At 34.7% G+C, this 20783-nt stretch overlaps 1 protein-coding gene across 15 annotated transcripts in view; it reads left to right on the top strand.

Moving 5' to 3' along the window:
• DMD (dystrophin) overlaps positions 1–20783 on the top strand; it is a 2109452-nt gene that overhangs the window by 1418200 nt on the left and 670469 nt on the right. For all 15 annotated transcript variants that reach the window (XM_012756891.3, XM_012756894.3, XM_012756895.3 and 12 more), the window contains one exon: positions 10504–10612. In XM_012756891.3, the coding sequence (XP_012612345.1) occupies positions 10504–10612 (109 nt within the window). The remainder of the gene's footprint in view (positions 1–10503; positions 10613–20783) is intronic.

The following is a 20783-nucleotide window of genomic DNA, read 5'->3' as shown; positions in this document are numbered from 1 at the left end:
TCTTCTTTTCTTCACCTCATCAACTTCTCTAGAATTTCTTTAATTTCCAAATATTGTAAATTTTTGTTTTCCTTTCTTTTTATCTCTGAATAACCAACTAATCAACTTCTTTCTTATTTTCTTTGAGGATTTCCCATAAAAGTTCAAATATATATTATAAGACAATCCTACTAATGACATAGATGTAGTACTAGATGTCTGATGCAAAATTACTGGAAAAATCTTAGCATAGTATGATTAAAGAACTAAGTTTCCTTGTTTTGCTTTTTAATTCTTTCTCTCTCTCTTTTGCCCTCTCCCCCTCCTACACACACACTTTTATTTAATTTCATTTGTATGTTGTTCCTTCATCTTAACTTCAGAAATTATTGAAGAATGATTATATAAGTTAGATAAATTGTTTAAAATTTTACCAAAGTTATACCTTTGGTAATAGTATCTTATGATAATTCCATAGATGAAATAGATTTTAATATGTTCTATTTTCCACAGAGTAATAATGGTTCCTCAATAACACCCCATTTAGCAGTTCAATAGCAACAAAAACAACTGCTATCGGTAACAATAACTACAAAAGAAATAAACCATTTTTTAATGGATTTTTTAAATTGTTCTTTTTTTAACTCTGTTGAACTTAAGCATTTAGATGCCATTTTCTTCTATTCATATTTGATTTTTAGCCTTATTTGAAAAATTGCTCTTTCTGTTATTTTTTAAATGTGTGTATGTATTTTTAAATGCTTATATCACCTTCCATATATTAGAACTGAGAGCATTAATGCAATTTGAAATGTCTTTGTTACTTTCTCAAATGATAAGATGAAGCCAGCTAGCTTGCTTTGCTAAATTTTATATTATCAAAAGAAATCTTGCTTATGTGAACCTAACAATATATTTTACTTACTGCTCTTGAATTATTTTTAAATGTAACAGACAAAGTAAGGTGTAAGGAGCCTTCTATATTTGGCCAAAGAGTTCCGTCCTAACCTTTAACACAAAATAATTTCTGTAGACAAATGGTCAAAAGGTCAATTATAATCTTCCAGGCATCATTTCCTCAGATATAAGCTGAAAAATGACAGCATCATTAGTCATTTCAATTACAGTCAATCACAACCAGGGATGTTTCATTTTCCCAGCTGTTTTGTTGTTAATTAACTAGATTAAGCTGTTTTTTATTCTCTCAATGAGTTTGTTCTACTGCCAACATCAACATCTTAACATTTCCAAGAATTTCCTTAGGGTTTATTTTTTGCCTAAAAATTGTTAATATATTACAACAGATGTGTGTCTCAAGATTTATTTATTGTATAACAGGTCAAGTGGTGTCTTCTTGGTCAAAATGTTGCCCAATTAAATATTATAACAGTATCTGAAGTTGATTAATATCATGTTGGTGAAAATATTGCCAAATTAAACATTATTATAATTATAACAATATTTGGATTTTGTAAATCATCTACTGTGCATCTGATCTCTTTTACCTGGTGTAATTTTTTTTTTTGTAACATCAGAAATCAACAGAGTTAACAGACATAAGTCATCCCCTCAAATGAGCAAGTCTATTTTGTCTGGCATATTTGGTGAGCACAATTTCCATGCCAATAACAACAGAAAAAGTTGAAAGAGGACTTAAAGAAAGAAACAGTATTAGAAGTATTTTATAATTTATTAATACATGAGTAGCAGCATTTTATTTTTTTAAAAAAATACAAGTTTGTTTTATAATTGAAAAACATGTTTTAGACTATGAGGTTGAACGAATGCTAATCACAATGCTTGAATATGAGGAGAGCTCCACTTTTCCAATGAGAAGGTAAAATTTATAGATTTTGAACAACCTATAAGCATAAACATTTAGAGATATTTATGATATTGTCAAATGTCTAATTTATTTAAATTCTTAATTGAATAGCACTTCCATATTTGCAAATCTTACATTTTAAAAAATAACATACTGATTTAGAAATATTGCTTTTGACATATTAATATTTTATGCAAAATTTTCATTCAAATTCTTATATGTATTAATATATATTTAGAATTCCAGAACTCATAGTCTTTCTTCTTATTTGCAATATGGCATTGTTTGAATCCCCACATGACTAGAAGGTGAGAGAATTAAAGCAGCATTAGAAATGTCATTGTTAAAGGAATAGTAGTGCCTCATATTAATCATTTCTGTGATGGCTGAGTGGCCTCGTTTCTGTCTTGTTCCAAACATGGCCATGGGGTGGACTTGTCTCTGTCTAGTTTATTTTCTGTGAGTGTTTTTTACATTCAGCTAGGACCATCACAGACTAACTAGCTATAATCTACCAGCAGGGCCATTTTTTACTTTCTTGATGCTGTCATAGAATTTTTTTTTAGCCCAAACCTCAATATCTATTCATAAAATACTAAGAAAGTTGATCTGTTATTTTTCTTAGTTATGAATTTTTGATTTCCCCAATAGACTAACTTATTGTTTGGCTTTTTATTGTCTGGCTTTTTAAAATGATCTTTAAAAGACTTGCTTACAATGACCAACACCACTAGTGATTGTGAGGTTATACATCAGGAATAATTGCTGATGTTTTATTAACTTTCTTTGCCGCCTTTTTCTGATTAAGCAAATTCTGCGAGAACCCTTCTATAAGCATCCCAAACTCACATCTCCTGATGTTATTTCAGGCTAATATGCAATATTGTTGTTCTAAATAAAACAACTGATACACAGGAGACATTATAAAGGCTCTAATATGAGCTTTCTTTTATGAGGAAATATTTGAGTGAAAAGTCTCAATTTACTTACTCAGTAAATTACTGGAACTAGGCAAGCATTTTAGAGATTTGAATTTCAACTCTGGTCCTCAGTTGTATTAATTACATTTATAGAGACATACATGTTTCAGTTGCAAAGTTCACATGCCCGTCGGTGTGAATACAGCCATAGGTGGATTCCTTTATTTATTCAGCAGATATTAATTGTATGCTTTGCATTGAAACAAGAAAATGATATACTATTGTTAAATTTTGGAAATCTCAAACTCAAATAGAATTTAAAACATCTTATTTATGTTTTTACAAATAAATGATTCCATTATTTATTTATTTATTTCAAGGAAATATGAGAATACAAACATTTTGGTTGCATTTTATATTTTCGCAATGATTTCATTTTTATGATCATATTGAACAAATGACCTTTTCTTATTATCACACTTCAAATATCTATTTCTAGAAGGCTTTCTTAATGATAAAAAATTCAATATTTTAAAAATACATAAAAATTTGAGGCAGGAAAGCAGCCACAATTTTATCTACCTTAGTAAGTCATTAGTTCTTTTATTTTAAATATTTTGTTTTTATTTTTTATGGATACATAAAGTTGTACATATTTGTGTGGTACATGTGATATTTTTGGTACAAGCACACAATGTGTAATGATCAAATCAGGGTGACTGGGATATCCATCATCTTAAACATTTATCCGTTTTAAATTTAAAAAGAGAACTGTATTCAGAAATCACTTTTTCTTTTCTAAATATTTACTATATATTATTATATATTTGTTTTTATTTCAAAAAATTAAGAGGGCACAAATATTTTTGGTTACATGGATCACTTTTGTAACAATGCTTGAGTCACAGCTATAAGTGTGCCCATCACCCAAATAGTATTCATTCTACCTATTATGTAGGTTTTTGTCCCTCCTCTCTTCCCCTCTTTCCCCTTCTTCATTTACACTAAGTTTTGCGTTCTTATGTACACATGTGTGCTCATTGATTAATTCCAGTTTAACAGTGAGTATATGTGGTGTTTGTTTTTCCATTCCTGGAATACATCACTTAGGGTAATGGTCTCAAGTTCCACTGAAATTGTTGCAAAGGCACTAATTCATCCTTTTTTTATGGCTGAGTAGGGCTAATATCCAGAATCTACGAAGAACTCAAGCAAGTCAGCACGAAAAACACAACCCCATTAAAAAGTGGGCAAAAGACATGAACAGAAGCTTTCCAAAAGATAGACAATAGCTAATAGACATATGAAAAAATGCTCGAAGTCAGTAGTCATCAGGGAAATGCAATTAAAACCCCAATGAGATATCACCTTGCCCCTATTAGAATGGCTTTTATTAAAAAGTCTAAAAGCAATGAATGTTGGCATTGATGCAGAGCAAAAGGAATGCTTATACACTGTTGGTGGGTCTGCAAATCAGTATGCCTCTTATGGAAAAAAGTATGCAGATTTCTCAAAGAACTAAAAATAGGCTTACCATTCGATTCAGCAATCCCACTACTGGCTATCTACCCAAAGGAAAAGAACTCATTTTATCAAAAAGACTCCAGCACTTGAATGATTTTGCAGCACAATTCACAACTGCAAAGATGTGGATTCAACACAAGTGTCCATCAACTCATGAGTGAATTAACAAAATGTGGTATATGTATACCATGGAGAAATCACTTTTCTTGTAATTAATTCCTACTCTTCAAGAAAAAGAAATTTCACATATTTTGATATTAATATAATTGTTCTAATATTTAATGAATATTTCCAAGCAAAGTATATACAATGGAAAATCATGCTCAGCTGCAAAAGTCACCTATAATGAAATTAAATTTACCATTAAAAAATGCTCTCAAAGTTTCTTCATTTGGGTAAAACATGAATCTACTCTGATTGTTGAGTTTGGCGCTCTCATGAGGAAAACCTGGACCTGCAATTTAGTTAGCATATTCAAAGTTTAAAACTTCTGGAAATCTAGGAAAGAATAGATCATAAAAACTATTATCCCACTGATTCGATATTTAAAGAAGTTGGGATTTAAACATATATTTGGTTCCCTTGAATTTCCATAAGGATTATTAACACTTATAGCAAATCATTACCTTTTACACATTTTATTGAGCATTGCTTAAAGTTTATTATATGAGGAACACTGCACTAGTCACTATAGCCAAACATTTTTTGCTGCCAAAAGAATTTTACAGCTTAATAGAAAAGATGAGAGAATAGACAATATAGGCAAATGCCAGAGAAACAAAACGCAAAATGAAACAAAACAAAAAAGAACTCACAGAATATATAAATCAATTTCAACTGTAAAATACACCAAATTCTTGCAGAAGTTGCAAGAGTGTTTTTGTGACCAGCCAAATCAGAAATGTAGGTGTTTCAGAAGTTATCTCATATGCTAATAAATATGAAAGACTGGGGAATTTACAGTTCTAAATTTATTTTACTTTTGACCCTTTGCAATATCCTTAGATGTTTGTGGCACTAGGGAGATTCTACTTAATTTCAAAAATTCACCTCTACATTTAAAATTATAGTAACCCCTTATTTACCTTTCTGAAAATAACAGTAGGAAAAGTAACATTTTAGTAAATGGATAGACTGTTGAAAGTTTATGTATTAGTAAAAGGGAAATTGAATATGCAAACATGTTATTTCCCAGATAACCCAAACCTATTCCTTTAAGCACTGAAATATTTTTATTGTAACTATTCTAGTGAAAATATTTATTGACTATCTATTGTTTCGCTTCATTAAGCAGTGCATAATATCTAACCAACAATTTTATAGTACTTCACAGTTCACAAAATTATTTTCACATAAAACATCTCATTTAGTTTCTCCAACAAAACTGTGAGTTAGGTGGTGGTATTATATCCAGGTTTCAAGGATGATAAAATAGAGTAACCTATCTGATTTGCTAAAGGATCACACAACCAATAGTAATGAATTAGGACAGAAATCCAAGACTTCTGATTCTAAATTACAATGATGTAGTTTAAACTTTTCTTAATTTTCAGGGTCATCATTATGATATCAAATCAATTTTTGCTCTGCTTAGTGATACATGTAGAACATGATGAAGTTCAATGCAACTCATTCTTTCTTCAGTTGAGACCCAGATGAAGTGCTTAATTTGCTTTTAGAAGCCAGGCTGTAAGATAAATACATAACTTTTTATATTAGAATCAAATGCAATTCAGTGAGATGATTAAACCATGAGAAAAAGGTGGAACCTAAGTCAACTGTAGGAAAAGCAAACTTTCATTTCTGTTTGTCCACTCACTCTCAGACCATATGCCTATTGAGTAGAAGGATGGACAGACCCGCAGTATTTAAATCAATCTGTATTCTCCATATCTATCTCTTTCTTTGTCTCTCTCCCTGTCTCTCCCCCTCTCTCTCTCTCCCCCCTCCTTTTTTCTCTCTTCTCTCCCCCATCATCACATATAAGATATTTCTTATAATTTAAATGGTATATGATGAGGTCTCCCTATATGTTGAACTGTCATCTCTTCACTAAATGCCTAAGATTACCACATTTCTCAGTTACATAAGTTCTTATGTTTATTGTCTCCTCCCTATTATCTCTTGTTTCTTCTGTTATCAGCATGTTTACTTCCAGTTGAATATTAAGTATTCTCTTTGTGGAGTTATGGAAACTTCACAGGGGAACCAAAAGATTTAAATATATTATTTTATTATTCACATATATTTTTTTTGATTACAACATTAATTTTTATTGTATTTTACAAAAGTATTAGTCTATTTTGAATTGGAAATTTGAAAAAATTTCATATATTTTTAACTAGCCTTTTACAATATTTAATTCTCAGTGTTTAGGCTCTGGTGTCTGGACTGAAAAATATCCATGTGTTATGACCTTCAATGGTAGTTTTCCTCACTGATCAGAAGCATTTTTTGATGGCTTTGGATTCAATGCTGATTTACTAATAAATAGAAAGTTATATATTCTTTGATATGCTAGTAAATGTTTAGCAACATGTATTCTGGGTGAAAAACTTAAAAGTCTTGTCTCTACTCTTGACTTGATGTCAGACACAATAGACATAACCTCAAGAACGTAAATGATGGTTAAATTAGGAAGTGATGAATTTTTAGTATATATTATTGTTTTTAATACAGCTTATGTAATTTTAAGTTTACATATTTTTATTAATGTTTTTGCTTAACCAATTCATGAAATTTCCTAAATGTGACAATAATATACTACTCCCATTTCCTTTCCTGCTTTATCCTTGTAAAATATGTAATATTATTTATAAGTATATTTGAAATTTATAAACTACTTTTTGCTATAAATCTTTTGAAAATTCATGACTGTGTTTTAAAGATTCACCCATATTGTTAAACATACACCTACTTTGTTGATTTTCTTTGTTTCAGCATGTTAACTGTTGCATATACTAATGTGTGAATATGATCAACAGAGATTTTTGTTTGTTTTTTTGTTTTTTAACTTATGCCCATGTTTCTGCTAGCAATCACCAATTGCAACTGAAGTTGTAGCTCTCTGCTTTAGGCAAGTCTTGTTCTTCTGTTCATTACCACCTAGTCCTTATAGGAGCCTGAATTTGTGACTCTTACTAGGAGATTGATTTTTCAAATACAGTCTGGTTCAGGAATTATAAAAGCCTAAACACTTGGAAAATCTACATGGGCTCTTTCAAGTCCTCTAAAATGTCCTTGATGGTTTGTAATTCACATTGTAGTCAAGTTGGGAGGAGAAAAATTCAAATTCTTTCTTTCTTTTTTTCCTTCATTCCAGTAGCAATTTTTATATAATTTAATTCAATTCAGAAATATTTACTGAACCCCCATCATTAGGAAGCACTGGATTGGGTATGAAGAATACACCATACAAGGAATAGAAGACCCAGTACCTGCCCTCCAAATGGCACATAGTCTAACTAACTGGAAAGACACACACTGATAAGGTGGACTTGAAGAAACACCTTGATAGAAAGTTTCTCTTCAGCACTTTCAGCAATTACCAGCTCAAAATCCCAACTACCACAGATGGGAAAATAAACACACACACACACACACACACACACACACACACACACACACTCTTCTATCTTTGTTTACATGGCCAAAGCCTTCAGCCAAGTCCTGACCACTTCTCACTCCAATTACCACATTATTCTCCCAACGTATGTCTTTACTCCCCTCTGATAAAGCCCCCACACTGTAAGAAGCACAAATCTTATTATATAACTCCTCTGCTCTAATCACTTCCATCCATTCTCTGGTTTTAGAAGACAATCTAATAATCTCACATTACAAGGCTTTAATAAATTGCCATTGGATCTGGCCTAAAAGTTTTGTATTGTTCCTTATAAACACTGTAGTCCAGATAACCAGTCTATTTTTTCTCGAAAAGACTCATGTCTCTTGTTTCGATGGCTTTGCACCTGCTTTTTTGTCTATCTGTAATGCCCTTTATTCACCTGGCACCCAAATGGCATCTTTCTAAAAAATTCTTAGTCATCTTTTAAGACCGATTCAGGTGTGAACTTTTTGAGTAACTTATTGACCTCTTCAGGCTGAGTAAGCTGTTCCCTGTTGTATCTTGTTGAAATCATTATTATTCCCTAAAAACTCTGCTGTAATTTATTGACATGTCTGTTTTCTCCACAAGGCTGTGAATGCTTAGAGTTATTATCTTCATTTTTGTAAGCTTAGTAACTGGCATACAGACTAGCACAGTGTAGCAGCTGAACTTTTTTTTCCTAAATGGATAAACAAATGAATGCACGTTTTTATTGAAATGATTAGCATTAGATTAATGATTAGTATTAAACCACACCACACACCACATATATAAAGCATTCTAGTTAGGTTGGGTTCATTACTATTCCTGTTTATTCAATAACTCTCTAAAGGGTTTGTAGTTTCTGGCTCTTCCAACTTTGATTCTTCAGAATAGAAATGCAATTTCTGTTAATGTATTCATTTTAACCAAATCCAATGTCAATAAAATTATTTATATTCCTCACAGCATAAGCATGGGAATTTACAGCTGTATAAAAATGCTATTAACCCTCATAGGCACTCATAAAGCTTTTAAGAGTGGTGCTACTGTATTAGTAATGTACTGCTGGTTCTAACAAGCTGAAAATTTCAGTGCCCTAACACCTGATAGGAGTGATTTTCTTGCTCATATGACAGTCCAGTGTATGTGTTCCTGGCCAAGCAGCTTTCCTGAATGTGTTATTATAGAAACCTAGGTTCTATCGATCCTGTGGCTCTGCCTTTGGCAGCTTTTCTCTACTAGGGTTTCCCTAGAGAATTAAATCCTATTGAAAATTATTTGAGGGCCTATTTTGTTATTTTTTCAAGAATAGTACATATCTAGTTCATCTTAGATGCTTAAGTAACTCATCATGTATAATGAATGCCTCAGGCTTTGGTCATGGACTATCAGTATCAGCATCACCTGGAAAGGTATTAAAAATGCAAATTCTTGGGCCTCACCCAAGACCTATTAAATCCAGAACCATGGGGCTTCCACATAGCAATCAGTATTTAACAAGGCCTCTGGGTGATTCCGTTGATCCTAAAGTATGAAAACCACTCTCTAGGGCAATAGGACTTAACTCTCCCCACCCCCACTGCATAGTTGTGAATTTTTACTCAAGGACCTTAGAGTCCTCTGCTTCCAGTCAATGGAAAGGGAAAGAAAGAGTGTGTAGAAATCTCACAACTTCACCCATTTTTGAAAGCTTCAGCCCAGAACTGACAAACATCACTTCTGCTCACATTCTACTGGCTATAACTAATCCTATGGCTGCCCAGTGGTGAGTTGGAGCCAGCTTATGTCAGCTCAGGAGGGACTATTGCTAAATTTTCAGGCATTTTGTAAGCTACTTAATGTTATCTTGGTAATTTAACATTGACCATGATTTACACCACAGAAATTGGCAAACGCTAAAATCAGAATGTTTTTTCTCCCCTAGAGAGTCAGTTGTTAAACATCCACCAGCACACCACTGGCCATATACAGACTTGGCTGACTCCAGGGGGAGTTCTGCAGCTGAAATAGCCCTTCAAACTTGTCCTGCTCCAAGTTGGCCAGGCCTTTATACCCTCATCTTGATCAGTCATTGAATGAGGGCTCTCCCAGGGAAGAGCATGCCCTTGCTCAAGGCAGCTCTCTGCAGCTGAGGCAGTCCCTGAAGAATGTCTACTGACATCATTTCCATCATCTAGGACAAGAGTCTTTCCTTGAGGGGGGCTCTGGATGTCATGCCCCATATCTACCACAGCCCCTCTCTCTAAGAGGTTCTGATATAATTGATCTGGGATGAACCGGGGCATTAAGACTTTTTAAAAGTTATCTGGGTAACTCTAGTATGCAGCCACACTTGATACTATTTTAAGAAGTCAAGCCAATTTCTGAGGGGACTTTTGTTTGTTTATTTTGTTTTCACTAATGTTTCCACTGTACTTCCTTAAGTGAAATTGTGCCAGAAGGAAAAGTTGGCATGCAGTAAACAATCAATAAATATTTGTAGGATGGTTGGCTAAAATAATTATTATTCCTTTGAAAGGATTTCTACCCATAAAAAATTAATTTAAAAGTAAAATATAATAGAAATCCAATAATATATTCACAAAATAGATTAATACCTTCATGAATTAAGTTATCTTCAAAGTGTTAATCAAATAAATAATGTGTATGCTTTTCTATTACAGAGGAAGTTAGAAGATCTGAGCTCTGAGTGGAAGGCGGTAAACCATTTACTTCAAGAGCTGAGGGCAAAGCGGCCTGACCTAGCTCCTGGACTGCCCACTATTGGAGCCTGTAAGTATGCTGGATCCCATTCCCATTGGCTTTAGCTGTTTATTCAAAAGAACAGCTGTGAAATGATCTCAGGGTGAAAGAGCAAATTTGTTCCAATTCTGAAGATAGTGATAAAGCTTTGTGTTATTGACTATGCAAATAGTCTTAGAGTGAGTTCCTTGGAAATTGATTCAAAGTGTTGCATGACAAAGGTATATGGAGGAGTGTTTTCTGGAGATTCATCTAAAATGAAGAATGGAGCACAAGGGAGACAGTGAGAGAGTCTGAAATGTGATTTGGCTGTGACAGAGGCCTTGGCCAGTCCTGCAGGAGCCTTAGAGCTGAGCTGGCTCTGCAGAGCTGTCCTGAATTGTAGGGAGAGAGGCCTCCACAGTTGGCGCCAGCCACTGCCCATAGGCTGCCCCCTGAGAGCTGAAGGACAACTTGGAGGAGTTTTCTGGGGTTGAAGGCAATTAACCAATATTCCCAGCATCCAGGGATGCATGTGTTGTCCCTGAAGAGGGGATCAGGGTGAAGTGCCCTCTAACACTAAATACATATATTCAGTACATGTATTTTAGTACATGTAATACAGAGTATCCTCTAACACTAAATACATGAGGTTGCCATCTGAATGAATCCTATATCATTTAGACAGTATTCTTCAACTTTGCCTATAAAAATCAGAGAAACCACAAAAACACACACCTAGCACCTCTCTCTGTCCCATTTGCAAACAATTTTTAAGAGCTCTGCCATTTTTAGTTCATGAAAAAGAAAAATGGACTGTGACTACCACAAGCTGACTTGGAGAAGAATGTTTCTTCATTCAGTTATAGTTTTAACTTTTGTTTTCACTGCATATTTTCAGTCTATTTTATTTCACTTCTTATTCAGTTGATAGAAGGTATGCATAAATTCTCATGACAAGGGTAAGGCTGGCTTTGACTCTAAGGAAAGAAGCCGGAAAATTTCTTTGCTATACCATTCTATAATTAGATGGAACTAAAAATGTCTTTGGTGTTTTTTGGTTTTTTTTTACTTGTCTACTTTTCAAAGATCAAATGATTGAAGCATTAAAGCATAGTGACTGCTTCTTCAGGTAAAGTTGATTTTTATTTTATATCAAGTAGAAATATACTGAACTGGAAAGATCACAGCCAGAGTAGCACAATCATCATTCAATAGAAGGCATAAATAATGTTTGGGTTAAAAGAGGCTGTACAATCTTGGGACAGTACATTTCATGTCCCTCCTGGGGTTTCTGAGCAGTCATCAGAGTTAGATTTAATGACATTGGAGACTTGAAAAAGATGTGCAAGCATTGTTTTTGGGTTTTTTTTGTCAATCTGGGACACTAAAATTGCTATATCAGGGTTATATTCAACTAATTATGTCAGGTTTATTTCTTTTTATGAGTTGTAATTTTTGGTTCCCTCAGCACATATGTATAGTTTGTCCCTGTATTATCATTTATTGGTGTTTGTTCTCTAGCTGTCTCTGGTATGTTTAATTTCAGACTCTGAAACTTATGAAGAGACTGTGTTCCAATGATTATAATTTTGTTGAAGTCTGAACTTAAGGGTTTATGCCCCCATGTAAGCCACTTTACATATGATAAGGTTTCAAAACCAGGGCACAGAAATCCATTAACATGTAATGTACTAAATGTAACAATAATGTTTCTAAAGAAAAGTACAAAGTTCCAGTTTTGATTTCCAGCAACATATATAATTTATCCATTTAATAAATATTTATTGAGTGACTTCTATGTATTGGGCATCATACTAAGTGCTGAGGATAAAGCATAGAATAAGATAAAGTCCTCCCTTTCATGAAACTTATATTCTAGTTGGAAGAGAAAGACGATGACCTAATAAAGAAGAATATATATGCTATCTCAATGATAAGTGCTATAGAGTGCAGTCTACAGATTGATGTCAAATGGGTATTTGTTACAATCTCAGGCCCTACCTCAAACCCACTGAATCATAATCTGCATCGTAATAGACTCCCCAGGTGATTGCTGTACCCTTTGAAGTTTGAGAAACACAGTTGTATAGAATAAGAAAGCAGGGAGCAGAGATGAGGGTATCATTGTCTATATAATGTGGTCAGGAAAGCTCTTCTATTAAGAGAACAGAAAGCTGATGTAAGCTGATGTGTATATCTGGGGAAAGTATTCTAGGCAGAGACAGAAGAGCCAAAACAAAGATGTTGAAGTATAAGCAAGATGGAGGAACATTAAGGAGACCAGTAAGACCAGAGAAGAGGATGAAGGGAAGAGTTATGGAAACAGTGAGAGATATTTGTCTTTCATAGCTACTGCCCTACTTCTTTCTCCCCAGTGTGAGGGCCTCAATACTCTCTCCCACTCCTGTCTTTTCCCCACATCCTCCACATTGTTGCCAGGAAGGAGAGTCTGGGAATGCCCTCAGCCCTTAGCTATTGGAGACAGAGGAGTCGGGGCCAGAACCAGAGAAGAAATGAGGGAGAGAAATTTTCTCAAAGACAGGGACTTTTCATCCCCTTTAGCAAACTGTCACAGAACTGAGCATAAAGTCAAGTGTTAAATACACAAATGCTGCATGAAAAGAAATCAATAGGGAATCAGTTAGATGCAGAGCTGCTTTTATTCAAATAAGACTTTTTTTCTTTTCTTTAACATGCGGGTTTACACATCAGAATTAATAATTGTTTCTATTCACTTCCTGGCTTATAGGAAGTTAAATCTGAAATAAATATACTATAAAAGGAAATATTATTTGTAATATGCTTCTAATGTATGATTATTTCATGTACTATATTTTAATACAATAGAGTTTATAATTCATTATAACAAGTTTTTTATTGCATTCCTACTTTTTCATGTGTAGCTTCTTGTACATAGATGTCTTTATCCTCAAAATAATTGCAAAGTACACATGGCTATCGACAGTTTTCCTTAAAGATTAGAAATACAAGGTTTAGAGGGGAAATAGCTAGATTAAGGCCACACAGCTGGAAAGAAAGAGAGCCAGGATTCCAATCCAAGTGTGTCAGGCTCCAAAATCTGTGTTTTGTTTTGTTGCTGTGCCATGCACTATCTCTCTGTCCAAGAACCTAATGGAAATTCCAGATATGGAGGCAGCTAGCCAGTAGTTGATGTAATTTAACTCTATCTTGGACATGCAGGGAGTAAAAGTGATATGTCTCTGTGTTTTTTCTACTTAAGGAATAGAAGAAATCAGTTTACTCTATTTAACTTTCTTAGAACAATAAAACTCTGAACTTGGAATAATCATTAAAATTATCATCTGGTTGAATATTCTTCTTTTATATGTATAGAAACTTAGACCCAAAGATGCTCATTTTTTTTCTTTTTTAACACTAAACCAAGCTCCCTGTGTCTTCCTACTTAAATTACATAATAGGATGGGATGGGCCTGCTTCAGCTATTTGCTGGCAAATGAGCATGCTGGAATAGAACTTTTGCAATTGTTGTTGCTTTGACAGCTAGGTGTATCAGTTATCTATGATTTTCAAAGAGAACTCCAAAACTTACCAGCTTAAAACAAGAGTTATTTACTTGTTCATGATTCTATATGTCTGCAGTTTGTACTGTGATCAGCTGGATAGTTATTCTGATGGTCCTGCTTGGTGTTATTCATGTGAATACAATTATCTGGAAACTAAATGGAAGCTAGATGGTCTAAAATTGACTTTCAGACATCTGATGGCTGGCTGTTGGTTGGAGAACCTTGGTTCTTCACAAGGCTTCTCATCCTCCAAAAGGCTATACTAGGCTTCATTATGTCATATTCTCAGGGCAGTGTTCCAAGAAGGGGAGAGTGAAAGCTACAAGACCTCTTAAAGCCTAGACTTTGAAATTTATACAACATCAATTCTGCTACATTCTATTGATCAAAGCAAGTTAAAAGGTCAACCCAGATTCAAGGGATGCAGAAAATACCTCATCTCTTGAAGGGACGAGCTGCCATGTCACATTGTGAAGGGCAATGCATACTGTGGTAGAAGGCTTTATTGTAATCATTTTTACATACAAACCACTACATTAGGTGAAAGAGGTGAAGTGGAGATGAAAGTATTGGTCTGCATCCAATGCCCTATGTTGCTGATTCTCAAACTTAACCATGTATTAGAACCACTATTTCTTATTAAAGTACAGATTCTTGGGCTTCAACCTCAGAGTTTCTGATTTAATAGGCCTGGGATGAGATTTGCAGCTCTTAAAAGTTCCCAGGTGCTGCTGATGCTGCTAATCTTGGGATTACACTTTGAGAACTACTAGCACAGGCCTATGGTGAATGGGGAAGAATAAAATTGAGTGCAACACTGAGTGGGATTACAGTGAGATCCAGGGCTGTGAATACCAAAGGGAACTCCATGTTATTTCAGCACCTCCACTCCCAATCCTCCCTCCCCATTGAAGACTTTGTAGCTTAGAAGTTAATGGAGATGGACAACACACTAAATCAGACTGTATTTGCCCAGCAGAGCAGCTCAGTGTTCCTGGCAGAGACCTGTAGGAAGAATAGCCATAAGTTCCTCTAGAGACATTCAGAATCATTTAGGTAGACAGAACTTTGCATGGGTCTGAAGGCTCACATGGCAGATGGAGGCAAAGAGCCAGCAAATCTGGTTGTAAATGTCAATGTGAATCCTCTCTTATCCACAAGCTGCTTGGCCTGAGAACATTAATGTTCTACAATACCCAATTTAGCATTTTCAAAAGAAATTACATATAGAACATGCTTAATGTGAGGACTCCAGATCAGGATATTAGATTCAGGTGTCTCAGGGTAATAACTATGAAATGAATGACCATTGTATATAGATATATAGAAGTGTCAGGTAATAGATATTTCTAGTTGATTAAACACTGGTAAAACCATCTCTTCCAGTAATTAATTTTGGAAAGAGCAAGTCTCGGGTGTAATTAGGAAAGTACAGAATTGGAGGTAAAGAAGCCTAAATTCTAATGCCAGTTGTGCCACCAACTAGATAAGGGATCAACACACTCTTTCTGCAAATGATCGGATACTAAATATTTTCAATTTTATGAGGTATGTGGTCAATTTTGTCATTTTATAACTAAAAGCAGCCTTACCATAGACAATACATAAATAAATGGGCATGACTGTGTTTCAACAATACTTTATTTACAGAAAGGAGAAAGGTGGGTCCAATTTGGCCCTTAGTGCCCTACTCATATCCCCTCAGCACTCATCCTTCCTTGTAAACCCTGAAGCTTCTAACAAGTACCTGTAACTCTAGGTCCTTTCTCTGGTTGTAACAGAAACGCTCTTATTTGCGAAACAGGTTAGAAGTGTCTATTCCAGACAGGAAACATCCCTGAAATAGTGTTTAATCACCAATGGACAGAAGTTAGTGGATAAATATCCCATCTTCTTCATCCCTTGGGTAGGATACCTCCAATGCGTGCTCCACAGCAAAGGTTTCCAGTGGGTTGGTTGAGCAGTTGCCACAGTGATAATCTGCTTATTAGCATGCCCTGTATGGGCTTCCTTCCCATTCCTTTTCATTTCCTTTCTCCTCTACCATGGCTTTCTGGGATCACCTCCCAATTAAACTACTTGTATTTAAATCCTGGTCTCAGATTCTGCTTCTGAGCAAATCTAAATTAATACAAGCCGTTTTAGGATTAGTGCTGCAGCTATATCTTTTTAGTTAGTTATGTTGTGATTCCATTTTTACAGATGAGTTAACTGAGGGTCAGAAAGGTTAAATAATTTGTCCAACATCACAAAGCTAGAAAGTGACAGAGTGAATATTCAAAAATAAGTGATTCCAAAGCTTATGCTATTAATCAGTATACTATATCTCAAAGTGGTGATTTATTTATCTTCATTTGAATTTTTGAAGTCTATATTTAAATTAAATATCACATACTCACATAGAAGGTTATTTATACATTTATTATTTGAATTTTACTTGCCTCTCTAAAGTTGAATAGCGCATTCCAATGCCATTTCAGTAATACTTTAAATATCTAGGCAGTTTCTTAAAAGCAAGAGGTTAATTGGAGCTTAAATGCAATCTTGGCATACTACTATTTGTTTGGCTCAAGTTGAAAGAAAACGATTAATTTATGGTGAAAATAGCCTTCACTTATCTGCAGTGATCAGAATTTTTTGTGAAAATGGCCTTCATTTATCTTCAGTGAAGGAAGGAAAGATGCTGTCAATTAGTTCTCACATTCTTACTCCCCTCGAGTAGAGATCCTTCAATAGAAACATAGGGAAACTGTCACCCAGACCCTTTCACATTCTGGTTGTATTTCCATTGTTGATTCTTCTTCAGCTGAACCTTTAGGATAAAGCAAATCAGTTTCAGTGGGTCCAAATCTTTCTCTGCCTCATTAACAGATAATTTTTCTGCAAAAAACACCTAAGACATGGATAGACCATCATTGGTTTTGGAGTTACATCCTCTATACCTTGAAAATGTCCTCAAAGCCTAATATACCAGAAGTCAGACTTTACAAAAAAAAATGTGAAGCTCCCTAATAAATTATAACAACAGAATAAGAAATTAATTTGAGACACTCCCCAAGATATTTCAAAGCCTTGAGCAGCTACAGAGGCTCCCCAACTCTTTGCATTAATTAATCTTAAAAATCATATTTGTATGCATCAATGAGGTGAGGGTTCTTGAAATATAATGAGATGTGTCACACCATGCACAAAGGAAAGTGGCAATGGTAAGCCCTGGCTGGGGAGACCCCACCCAGTATTGCTCATTTTGATCAGAAGGAAGTCTTTCTATGTAAGCAGTAGGGGTCCCTGGTCCTAGGCCAGGTTCTTCAATAATGCTCCTGGGTTAACAGAGAAAGCACAACGGTAGCATCATTGTTAACATCCAAGACGGTGTTAGATTGTGAAACCTCAAGTATTTAGATGTTAATTATCCATTTTGCCATGATGAAGTTCCCTTTCTTCTCCAACTCTTACGCTATTGGCAGCTTTATTGCTTGGTTACTATCTTCAGTTAGGGCTGTGCTTTGGAGTCTAAACTGGCAAAGGAAGAAAAGTTCTAATCCATCATTTCTAATGCTTGTTGGAAGCATTCCTGGAAGTTGCTCTGTGGGGGGGGGGTGGAAGAGGAGGAGGAGGAGGAGAGAGGAGAAAGAAGAAGAGGAGACTAACATAAACTCTGATCATTAGAAATTTTTTCAATTACATATGTTCTCCATTTTAACTTAAATAAAGTATTAATTACAGTAAACTTACTTTAACTGTCTTATACTACTTAACCCCCTGAAAGAAAGGACCTTGCTTGAAATCACTATTGAGTATACCATAATGTTGAATGTCAGATTCTCAAGGAGAAATTAGAACTATTTAAACATATTCATGAGCATAAAAGGACTACAGCTCACAACATAAGACTTCAACATGTATTCTTAATATTTCCTAAAACTGCACTGACTAGTTTTAAAATTGAATATAACTTTACCTTCGAAGAAAGAAGTTTCCAAAACGATATTGTACCAGTTTTGCACTTAAAGTGTAGATTTTAAGGTTTTGCTCTGAAAGGTATTAGACAGGTCATTCATGCTTCCCTACTTTCTAGAGGAAAGTCTCTCTCATTCTTAGAAGCAATATTAAGAAGGTTATCTGTCCACTCTCTTCTTAAAAAGTGAAGAGTAGGTGGAGTTTCACCCATGCTGCTATGCTCCACAGTCTTTCAATTGCCTAACTCAAGTTCCAAATACTGTCTAAATTATTTCTAATAGGAAAGGTAAATTTATACTTACTGTACATTTGGACAGTATTTCTGTGTTCTTTGAAATCTATGGTTTAATCTCCCTCAAACGTTGCTTTTCCAGCATAAATCAGGTGAATCTCTATGGTCTGTCAACAAAAAAAGATATTTCTCAAATGTTTATACATCTCTGTGCCCCCGCCTACCATCCCAAGTGTGTTTTCCGTGATTTTTGTTGTTGTTATTGTTGTTTTAGGCTTCAGAATTGGACGCTGCTCCATAATTACTGGTCTAAACATGACTCTGTCATATCACAAAGTCTATATACTCTTTTCCTACTTTTCTATGCTGATACTATGTATGTCCAGTTTTTTTCTCAATGACTAGCAAGGAGTAGGTATTGAACTAATAAATTTTGAACAATTGAATAAGTATATTTCCTTTAGAGTTGCATCAAATATGTCAACCTTCCCACGTAATTATAATACCAGGGAGATTAAGTGATTACATGTTTGTCCAGCTGTTTAGCAGCAGAATCTGGACCCAAACCCACATCCCTTGAGTCTGATTTTAGTGCTCTTCAGTGTTCTTATATATCTCAACTTTTTTTCCTGCTGAGATATAGCTGACCAATATGTTTATCTTCATAATCTCTGTGGTAAATCCTATTTTTTTTCAAGATTATGGTGCTGAGCAAATGGGGATGTTCTGTGGCTTTGATGCAAATCTTCCAGGCCAGATGTAACTCACCATCTCATTCTTTTTTTGTTTTGTTTTTTTTTTGTTGTTTTTTTTTTTTTGAGACAGAATCTCGCTTTGTTGCCCAAGCTAGAGTGAGTGCCGTGGCGTCAGCCTAGCTCACAGCAACCTCACACTCCTGAGCTCAAGCAATCCTCCTGCCTCAGCCACCTGAGTAGCTGGGACTACAGGCATGCACCACCATGCCCGGCTAGTTTTTTCTATATATATTAGTTGCCCAATTAATTTCTTTCTATTTATAGTAGAGACGGGGTGGGGTTTTGCTCATACTCAGGCTGGTTTCGAACTCCTGACCTCGAGCAATCCGCCCGCCTCGGCCTCCCAGAATGCTGGGATTACAGGCATGAGAACCATCTCATTCTTAAACTCTCACTCTTGACTGTGTCTTAAAATCCAATTTAAGAACTTGTGTTTTATATATAATCTATCTCTTAAAATTAATATAGTTTATTCCTAATGTGATATCTTCCTTTAAAAATTCATACAGTATATTCCTTCTCTCATCTTCAGTATTTTTTATGAAAATATGTTTAATCTCATTTTCAATGTGCTTGCCAGCTCATGATGATTTCATTAGACAAATTCTCAATCCTAGGTATCCTAATATTTAGGTAAAGTTGCTAGCAGCACTAACTACACAGTGCCTAAATTGCAATATAGACCTAAAATAGTAAAAAAAAAAAAAAAAAAAAAGGTCAAAATTATAATGCCTTCTATTCCTGCTTCTAGAATGATTGTCACACCTCTAAAGACACATCATTGCTCTCCAACATTAAAAAGCAGGAACTAAATAACATGCATGTTAATGTAAATGCAATAGAAAATATTGAAATAAGACAAATGAATAAATATCCAATGTCACTTTAGTTTCCTAGAATTATTCTTTATTCTCACAGAAATTTATAGGTAAAATATATAAATAAACTTTCTATAATGGTCACTATGATTATAAGTAGAGGAGGTAGTTTCTGTCTCATACTGAATTGAGTGAGAATTTTTCCTTGATTATTAGCATATATTTTAACCCTATGAATTAGTGATAAGCATTTTTGCTTACTAATTCCAACATGATCAAAAGAGAAGTCCTATTATTTTTTTTGCTGATTCATATCTCTCTAAGGTAAAACATGTCCTTTTCTTTTGAACCTGTACTCTATGTTTACCAAATAAGGATATAACTCAGAATTGAATTGTGCACTTTGATATGAGATTTTTTCAAGGTCAGGACCCAGTTTCACAGGAAGTTTTATTTTTTCCAATACAGTTGACATCCACTCCCACCAGCTGAAAGACAAACTTGTCTAATAAAGCTTTCAGATTCAATTTGTTGTCTGCCTACAGCTTGAGGAATCTCTGGAGGTCACTCACAGTATGTGTTGCAACCCCAACAGGGAGAAATAATGAAAAGATTCTGGTTAAAAAGCTGACACTACCCCTTCCAACTTGCTTGAATGTGAATATAATAAGCAAGTTTATAGACGGAAATTTCTGTGATTCTGGGGATTTCCATCTTGATCTCTGACTCCAAGGAACATTTGAATGCATGGATTTGTATCTATTATCTGGGTGAATAAATGTTTCATATTGAGCATGTTGAAGAAAATGCACCTTAACAACAAAGATCTGCTGTAAATCAGGCAAAACAACATTGTCACTTCATGTTTAACTCTGTTAGAGGGTCTCTAAGGTCTCACAGTCTGGTTCT

This window comes from Microcebus murinus, chromosome X (assembly GCF_040939455.1).
Source record: "Microcebus murinus isolate Inina chromosome X, M.murinus_Inina_mat1.0, whole genome shotgun sequence".
NCBI classification, from domain to species: domain Eukaryota; kingdom Metazoa; phylum Chordata; class Mammalia; order Primates; family Cheirogaleidae; genus Microcebus; species Microcebus murinus.
Note: the sequence above shows the minus strand (reverse complement) of the source record. Positions and strands in the feature narration are given on the sequence as shown.